At 48.1% G+C, this 9,701-nt stretch overlaps 1 protein-coding gene across 3 annotated transcripts in view; it reads left to right on the top strand.

The window, feature by feature from the left end:
• Window positions 1-545: 545 nt before the first annotated feature.
• The window catches only part of LOC126335186 (uncharacterized), an 88,498-nt gene continuing 79,342 nt past the window's right edge, over window positions 546-9,701 (top strand). For 2 of the 3 annotated variants that reach the window (XM_049998183.1, XM_049998180.1), the window contains exon 1: window positions 619-1,252. In XM_049998183.1, the coding sequence (XP_049854140.1) occupies window positions 628-1,252 (625 nt within the window). In that variant the 5' untranslated portion in view covers window positions 619-627. Of the gene's footprint in view, window positions 1,253-9,701 lie in introns of all 3 variants that reach the window. The other variant, XM_049998181.1, reaches the window with a different exon arrangement.

Here is a 9,701-nt window from a genome sequence, read left to right as displayed (position 1 = left end):
TTTCCCTTGGTAGTGTAATGCGTGCATGAGGATGCCTTAGCAAGACACTAAGGGAGAATGTCTGTTATATTATATACAGGCCGGCCAGAGTGGCCGAGCGGTTCTAGGCGCTACACTGTGGAACCGCGCGTCCGCTGTTTCGAATCCTGCCTCGGGCATGTATGTATGTGATGTCCTTAGGTTAGTTAGGTTTAAGTAGTTTTAAATTTTTTGGTGGACTGATGACCTCAGAAATTAATCTCATAGTGGTCAGAGCCATTTGAACCATATTAGACATACAAAGGTGTAAAGATTTTGGTTTTCCCAGCGTCTCTTCTCGGTATCCTCGACGGCCTACGGCACTAGGAAGAGACCTGAAGTGTTCCGCGTAACCTGTCGTGGGCACTACAGGATATTACGGAGGGAAGCGGTGGTCAGCTAATGAGGGACGTCCTTCCGAGACGAAAGGCGTGTCCCCATTTCCTCGGGACGCGATGCGCGCGCACGGCTGGAGCCGCCTAACGGGAGCTGCACGGAGCAGACCGGCGTCCCTCGTCGTCAGTCTGTGTCGCGCATGCGCCGGGTTTGTACCTAGCCCGCCCGCTGCGTCGCGCATGCGCCGTGGCTGCGCCGAGGCGCCAGTCGGCGATGCGCATGCGCGGCGGGCGCGCGCCGCCCGCGGCGCTGCTCTGCCTGGCGCTGGCGCTGCTGTCCGCGGCTGCCGCCTCCTGGCTGCTGGCGTCGCGCGCCGCGGCGCCGCCTCCGCTGCCGCCCCCGACGCCGCCGACGCCGCCGGTGCGCACCATCGTAGCGTACTCGCAGCGTCGCCTCCACGAGCTGGCTCGCCGGCCGCCCCTCACCTGCGACTCCGACATAGGGGCGCCGCCCCCAGTCGATCGAGTCGGCGACGCGTACAGCGCGGAAGGGTGGGAAGAGCTGCTGGCGCCCGGGTTCAGCGACGACGGGTGGCCACCAGAGGCGTTCGGCCTCTCTGCGGCTGCACGGCCACTCTCCGGCGCTGGCGGACGCTCCACCGTCACCGAAGGGCACGTCTATGACACAGCTACATCCGCAGTCGCTGAAAATGTCATCGAACGGGTGGAACGAACAATGGAGCTGGGAGAAGTGCTGCAAGGTACTGTGTACGATTACAGTGGTTTTCCAATCAAAGACGGCGATAATCAGTCCACAGCGGATGCCGACTTCGAGGTACGTCAGCAGCTGCCCAGAAGAGACAGCCTTGACGACAAGGGTGGCCTCGCCGACTATGGTGGTGAGTACCACGAAACCCAACATTTTGTTCAATAAATAATAAATGTCGTGCGACTAGGGCAAGCCGTCAGGTAGACCGTTCGCCGGGTGCAAGTCTTTCGATTTGACGCCACTTCGGCGACTTGCGCGTCAATGGGGATGAAAGGATGATAATCAGGACAACACAACAGCCAGTCCCTGAGCGGATAAAATGTCCGACCTAGCCGGGAATCGAACCCGCGCCCTTAGAATTGACATTCTGTAGCGCTGACGACTCAGCTACCGGGGCGGACATTTTGTTCAATGCCAGGTGGATAATCTAAAAGTCGCCTTCCAATACAGCTTGTTAGGAATGTCTTCGCTTATCTTACATCCACAACAAATGTGGATTTCAATCTCAAGTGATTATCGGAAATTAGTAATTATGATAACCATCGTTGCGATCGAGATTGTCGATAACCTACATACAGTGATATTAAAAGAAATAAAGTCATATGGCACTGTTGCTTGAAGGTTCCCAAAGTTTCGACAGCCGAATCGGAAAGGCATTCTTTCTGTCACACACAATGGTTTTTTTTTTATATGACAAATTTCCTCCACTTGATTGCTAACTGTTCATTTGTTTTACAGAATAATGATTTCGGCTTTATACCCATTCTGAAGTGCATGTCGAAATGTTAAAATATGTCTGGCCTATCACTGATATGTCGAAAAAATATATTCCCGGTCTCATAGACCAGTTGACACATTATAAGATAGCAGTACATATGAGATATACAAAAATATGGCTGGTATTGCGCACAGTATGACGTATCTAATAGCTAATATATTCCTGTGGCCAGCATTCGTCACTTCTGTTCATCAACTGACTTTAACATATGTCCTTTTATGAACAGAAGTGTGCGTTAATGTTTTTTTCGCTGTTCACAATGGCAGCGAAATCATGTACTGCCGGCCGCGGTGGTCTCGCGGTTCTAGGCGCGCAGTACGGAACCGTGCGACTGCTACGGTCGCAGGTTCGAATCCTGCCTCGGGCATGGATGTGTGTGATCTCCTTAGGTTAGTTAGGTTTAAGTAGTTCTAAGTTCTAGGGGACTGATGACCACAGCAGTTGAGTCCCATAGTGCTCAGAGCCATTTGAACCATTTGAATCATGTACTCGTATCCTGTCATATGGCAACTGGTCAGAATTTTTTTTTTTTTCTCCATTACGTGTCACGGACAGGTCAGACATTATTTAACATTTCCATAGGCGCTTGAGAATAACTGTTTTAAGGCCGAGATGGGGATTGTGTAAAATAAATGAACAATTAGCAGTCAAATGGAGGAAATTTCTTTCGAAAAATTCTATATGACTGTGGTCCCCCACGAAGGAAAGATCAGTGACTCCTTTTCTTGCAGATATGCGAGGGAGGTGCTTTATACAAATTTGTGAAATGTAGGTGAGTGTATTGTACCCGTGTATAGTGTGAAGTTTTGTCTGTGCTGACAGTGACAGAAAGGAAGTGGTGAAATCCGGTGCCGGCACATAGGCAACATTCGCGGATAGCACCAGCTGGGCCGCGATATGCGTGAGGTTGAAGAATATTCCTTATTTCTGCGCTGAAATTCAGTAACTGAAGTTTTTTAAGGAAGTTCACGCGCGATGCATGGCGTATTTCTTCGAGTGAGTGCCAGTTAGTTTCTTCAGGGTTTCTGGTGCACCCAAAGATATCTGCGTACGTGATAGAACTGCTGTTAGTCTAGTCCGACCTCGTATGAGTCCCATATGGTATCAGTGAGGACGTGCGCTATAATTGCTATTCAAAGTAGGTGCCGTTTGTTCGAATCTCACATCGGGTACGACTTGCGAAAGTGTCTTTAATTTCTGCGTTCTCCAAAACAATCTTTTCTTTTTAACTGTCTGCAAACTGTCACAAAGTCTCAGCTATACATAGGTTGCCAATCTAAGGGCTACCAGGACCAAAAAAAAAGATTGTTGCGCATCTTTTCGTATAATTATTGGTCTCACTCAGTAATTTTAAATGTTGTCATAATCTGCTTAGTAAGAACTATAAGCCGGCCCCTGTGGCCGAGTGGTTCTAGGCGCTTCAGTTTGGAACCGCGCTGCTGCTACGGACGCAGGTTCGAATCCAGCCTCGGGCATGGATGTGTGTGGTGTGCTTAGGTTAGTTAGGTTTAAGTAGTTCTAAGTCTAGGGGACTGATGACCTCAGATGTTAAGTCCCATAGTGATCAGAGCCATTTCAAACATTTTTAAAGAACTATAACCTTAAGTTGAAGGCTTAACACAACAAGTCAAGTATCAAAGCTATAAACTGTGTATATGTCTTGAGGAAGCAGAAACATATTACCCTGACTGTATAGGGTGAACATTAACGACGAATTGCAGGTACGGATTCTTCACTTTAAATGGAGAGAAAAAGGTCCTACGAACATGTTTCCGGAAATGCACCGTTGCCACGGTGGATGGCGCTGCCGAATGAAAGTTCTTCTGGCCAGGTGCCGTGTGTTCCTTTTGTGTTGCAGGCTGTGTGATTCACGCAGTGCACGACAAGCTGCAGAATGGTCCGGTATTTATGTCGGGAACAAGCCGAGATGGTGTCTACGTACGGCTAAGCAGATCAAAACGGCCCAGAGGCAGCACGGCTGTACCAAAACAAATAACTAATAGACACCAACCACATCGTACTACATTTCAAGCCCCGTTTTGAGCGTTTGTGTGATAGTGAGTCCTTTCAGACAGACGAACGTGCAGGGAGGCGGCGCACTGTGTCTAGATCTGTGGTATCAACGTTCGACACGACACTTGTTAGGGGCTGCAATTATCGACCCCGGTCCGTACTGGTATCGCTGGAACCGCGAGTCGAGACTGGCGACGCTCCGCGGCTTGCAACAGGTCTCTAGCGAGCGTTCGGCCACTCATGCTCGGGACGTCACGTAGGAACCTGGTACAGCCTTCAGCTGATAGGAAGCAGCCGCTAACAAGGCGCTTAGTTAAAGTACGGCCTATGTGGTGCCTCTGTAGCTCTCTGTTTGTAATTATATTCCTCCTGACTATGAAGACTCTGCACCACCAGTTAAGTACAATATATTATTTTTTTACCAACGACTACTAATTATTTTAGTCGTGGTAGACCCATCCACCACTGCCAGCTCCTTATTGACTTCACTGACAAACCTGCTGTGTATGCAAAGAAGAGATCTGTATGTTTCTATTTAGCATTGGCCACCAGCCATTCACACTGGCGACGATTCGTTCGTCGTCACCATAACAAGATCAGACGTGCAGGACCGACTCCCGCACGATATTGAGACGAACCGTAGTACAAGCACCAGGCAAGCGGCCCGCCACCACGCTGTAAGCCGAAGTAGGATTATACACTACTGGCCGTTAAAATTGCTACACCACGAAGATGACGTGCTACAGACGCGAAATTTAATCGACAGGAAGAAGATACTGTGATATGCATATGATTAGCTTTTCGGAGCATTCACACAAGGTTGGCGCCGGTGGCGACACCTACAACGTGCTGACATGAGGAAAGTTTCCGACCGATTTCTCGTACACAAACAGCAGTTGACCGGCGTCGCCTGGTGAAACGTTGTTGTGATGCCTCGTGTAAGGAGGAGAAATGCGTACCATCACGTTTCCGACTTTGATAAAGGTCGGATTGTAGCCTATCACGATAGCGGTTTATCGTATCGCGAATCGGTGGGTTCAGGAGGGTAATACGGAACGCCGTGCTGGATCCCAACGGCCTCGTATCACTAGTAGTCGAGATGACCGGCATCTTATCCGCATGGCTGTAACGGATCGTGCAGCCACGTCTCGATCCCTGAGTCAACACATGGGGACGTTTGCAAGACAACAATCATGTGCACGAACATTTCGATGACGTTTGCAGCAGCATGGACTATAAGCTCGGAGACCTTGGCTGCGGTTATCCTTGGCGCTGCATCACAGACAGGAGCGTCTGCGATGGTGTACTCAACGACGAACCTGGGTGCACGAATGGCAAAACGTCATTTTCTTGGATGAATCCAGGTTCTGTTTACAGCATCATGATGGTCGCATCCGTGTTTGGCGACATCGCGGTGAACGCACATTGGAAGCGTGTATTCGTCATCGCGATACTGGCGTATCACCCGGCGTGATGGTATGGGGTGTCATTGGTTATCGTCTTGTTCGCATTGACGTCACTTTGAACAGTGGACGTTACATTTCAGATGTGTTATGGGCCTTGGCTCTACCTCTTTCCTCGTATCAGCACGTTGTAGGTGTCGCCACCGGCGCCAACCTTGTGTGAATGCTCTGAAAACCTAATCATTTACATATCACATCATCTTCTTCCTGTCGGTTATATTTCGCGTCTGTAACACGTCATCTTCGTGGTGTAGCAATTTCAATATCCAGTAGTCTACATTTATTAAACGTATATCGATCAAGGCAGTTAAAACACTAGGTTTCCTCCACGTTGATTAGAAGGACTGAGCCGTCCGGAGTGGCTGTGCGGTTCTAGGCGCTACAGTCTGGAACCGCGCGACCGCTACGGTGCAGGTTCAAATCCTGCCTCGAACATGGATGTGTGTGATGTCATTAGATTAGTTAGGTTTATGTAGTTCAGAGTTTTGGGGGATGATGACCTCAGATGTTAAGTCCCATAGTGCTCAGAGCCATTTATTTTTAGAAGGACTGACACAATACGAGTCTCAAATATAGAGTAATGGAAGTGTGTGTCACATCAAATCACAAAAGCAATGCTTTGATTTAATACAATTATGAAAGAAAGTTATTCAAAAGGTTAACACGTGCGTGAGTAACTAGTGTTCTTGACATTTGCTTGAAGAAAATCACTGAAAACGTTACTGGTCAAAATAAGTTATCGAGCTTAGCAAAGGACTTAGCAAGAACAGAGAAGTACGTATATAAGTAAACTCTGCTTGCGAGTAAGCCACTCAGATGACCAAACCCTAGCCCAAACTTTCGGGTCGTCTCACAAAAAGGTCGCTGCCAGAACACAGGCTCCGCCTCTCTAAAACATAAATACCAACAGATCACATACCTGAGCATTTACAGCCAATGCGGCACCCACCCCGAAAAAAATGGTTCAAATGGCTCTGAGCACTATGGGACTTAACGTCTGAGGTCATCAGTCCCCTAGAACTTAGAACTACTTAAACCTAAGTAACCTAAGGACATCACACACATCCATTCCCGAGGCAGGATTCGAACCTGAGACCGTAGTGGTCGCGCGGTTCCAGACTGAAGCGCCTAGAACCGCTCGGCCAACGCAGCCGACGTACCCGCCCCGGGGTCCAATTAGCCTTAACCGACAACACGTTATGAAATTCCAATGGCCAGCTACTTTTCTTAAGCTCCAGACGGGAATAAAACAATTAGTTCCGACCTGATTAAATATGTCGAAGATATTTATAACGATAAGGCTTCGACTCTAAACATTACGGGACACGTAACACTCGCACATGATAAAGGCAAAACGGAATTTAAAGATCGGCGCCACATGCACCCAAAATGTGAGATCACGCCATTACTAATTTACCTAAGCCTCGGGAGGGAACAGTTTGTTTCGCAATTTCATCAGCCGAGAATGGCACTGCAGGCCAGAAACTTATTAATTCTTGTCAGTGTTTACAGTCTTAAGTGGCGACGCAGGAAGGCAACACAAGAAAATGTTTCACTCATAGGCTTCTAGCATCTGTTAACTACTTTGTGTACATCAAAGTAAGGCGGCAGGCATGACAACCAAACAGTTACAAAACTTGGGCCCCGGCGTGGACGAACAGAACTCGAGTGCAACGGGCAAGCAAGAAGAAATCGTGTATACCATATCATAATAGTCAGCAGGGTCTGACAAAACTGGAGATACACAGGGAACACCTCATGAGATCAAACAGTCCGTCAAAATACACAATCCGCGTATCAGCGGTTCCCTTTTTAAAAAAGGGAACCCTAAAACTAACACTCTGCAAATACGTACATCAGTATCAGTTCGTTAGGAAGGCTGAGCGGTGACTGCAATTCGACCTTTGATATTGTTACTCTGAAACTCTGGATAACACGGAATCAACAGTTCCAAAATTAAACGGAAGATGGCCGTGTTGACGGTGCCGCAAGCGATCACTTGCGAAGGAATACATACACTCGCACAACGATACCGTGTCAGACGGCTTAACGCAGAACATGAATACCCGGCGTAATGCACGAAGGTGGCGGTGGAGACGAAGAAGCCCGCAGATGCCAAACGTGTTACCACTTATTATTTGAAAAACAAAATGATCAAAATCGAGCCACTAGGTAATACCTCACAGTTTCTACACAAAGTGAATGATTTTATACGATATTACAGTTTTATGTAGTCATCGAGATGCTGTAATGTCGGCGTAGGCAATAGCGGACCAACAACTCCAACTTTGGCTAGCGCACTTGCTCTACTCAGAGCAGATTCTGGGGCCGTATCTTGATGTAATAGGTGTTTCCTTCATCTGCCCATACTTACCACGGAACAGTGCCTCCCAATATGTCTATATTAAGTAGTGTGACACAAACACACCCACACAGTTCGCGCTGCTTGCGGGTCCAACCACTTCAATCACACAGTCACGTTCCACTGACCAGAGAGTATAGTCTCTACCTAGGTGTTACTCTTTTATCGTTGGCGATTACCCAGTATCATTACAAGGTTTCACATAATTATTTCTACATCACGTATCACGACATTTGACGTATTTAAATTACAAATAAATAGAAAATTTCTACAATTTCATATAATACCGATTACACAGTACTGGTGAAAAAATTACACTACTGGCTATTAAAATTGCTACAGCATGAAGATGACGTGCTACAGACGCGAAATTTAACCGACAGGAAGAAGATGATGTGATATGCAAATGATTAGCTTTTCAGAGCATTCACACAAGGTTGGCGCCGGTGTCGACACCTACAACGTGCTCACATGAGGAAAGTTTCCAACTGATTTCTCATACACGAACAGCAGTTGACCGCCGTTCCCTGGTGAAACGTTGTTGTGATGCCTCGTGTAAGGAGGAGAAATGCGGACCATCACGTTTCCGGCTTTGATAAAGGTCGGATAGTAGCCTAACGCGATTGCGATTTATCGTATCGCGACATTGCTGCTCGCGTTGGTCGAGATCCAATGACTGTTAGCAGAATACGGAATCGGTGGGTTCAGGAGGGTAATACGGAACGCCGTGCTGGATCCCAACGGCCTCGTATCACTAGCAGTCGAGATGACAGGCATCTTATCCGCATGGCTGTAACGGATCGTGCAGCCACGTCTCGATCCCTGAGTCAACAGATGGGGACGTTTGCGAGACAACAACCATGTGCACGAACAGTTCGACGACGTTTGCAGTAGCATGGAGTATCAGCTCGGAGACCATGGCTGTAGTTACCCTTGACTCCGCATGACAGACAGAAGCGCCTGCGATGGTGTACTCGACGACGAACCTGGGTGCACGAATGGAAAAACGTCATTTTTTCGGATGAATCCAGGTTCTGTTTACAGCATCATGATGGTCGCATCCGTGTTTGGCGACATCGCGGTGAACGCACATAGGAATCGTGTATTCGTCATCGCCATACTGGCGTATCACCGGGTGTGATGGTATGGGGTGCCACTGGTTACACGTCTCAGTCACCTCTTGTTCGCATTGACGGCACTTTGAACAGTGGACGTTACATTTCAGATGTGTTACGACCCGTGGCTCTACCCTTCATTCGATGCCAGTGAAACCAAATATTTCAGCAGGTTAATGCACGACCGCATGTTGCATGTCCTGTACGGGCCTTTATGGATACAGAAGATGTTCGACTCCTGCCCTGGCCAGCACATTCTCTAGATCGCTCACCAATTGAAAACGTTTGGTCAATGATGGCCGAGCAACTGGATCGTCAGAATACGCCAGTCACTACTCTTGATGAACTGTGGCATCGTGTTGAAGCTGCACAGGCAGCTGTACCTGTACACGCCATCCAAGCCCTGTTTGACTCGATGCTCAGACATATCAAGGCCGTTATTACGGCCAGAGGTGGTTGTTATGGGCACTCATTTCTCATGATCTACGCACCCAGATCTCGTGAAAGTGTAATCACATGTCAGTTATAGTATAATATATTTGTCCAATGAATACCCGTTTATCATCTGCATTTCTTCTTGGTGTAGCAATTTTAATGGCCAGTAGTGTAGGTGTCACTCTGTATTATATACGTCACAAGAGCACCAGAAGGAGTTTACTTAGTCCTCCGGCCACCAAACTCACCTTATTTAAACTCAATGGAGAAGCTGTGGAACCACCTGGATCGGTCTGTACCCGCGGCAGATCCTCATTCGACCACAGCGCTGGATGGGGCGTGGCTCCGCATCCCTGTGGCTACCTCCCAGAACATAACTGACTGTCTTCCTGCACGTTTCGCAGCAGTCCTCC

This window comes from Schistocerca gregaria, chromosome 2, assembly GCF_023897955.1.
Source record: "Schistocerca gregaria isolate iqSchGreg1 chromosome 2, iqSchGreg1.2, whole genome shotgun sequence".
Taxonomy (NCBI): domain Eukaryota; kingdom Metazoa; phylum Arthropoda; class Insecta; order Orthoptera; family Acrididae; genus Schistocerca; species Schistocerca gregaria.
The sequence above is the reverse complement of the archived record's forward strand: the minus strand, read 5'-3'. Positions and strand labels throughout refer to the sequence as shown.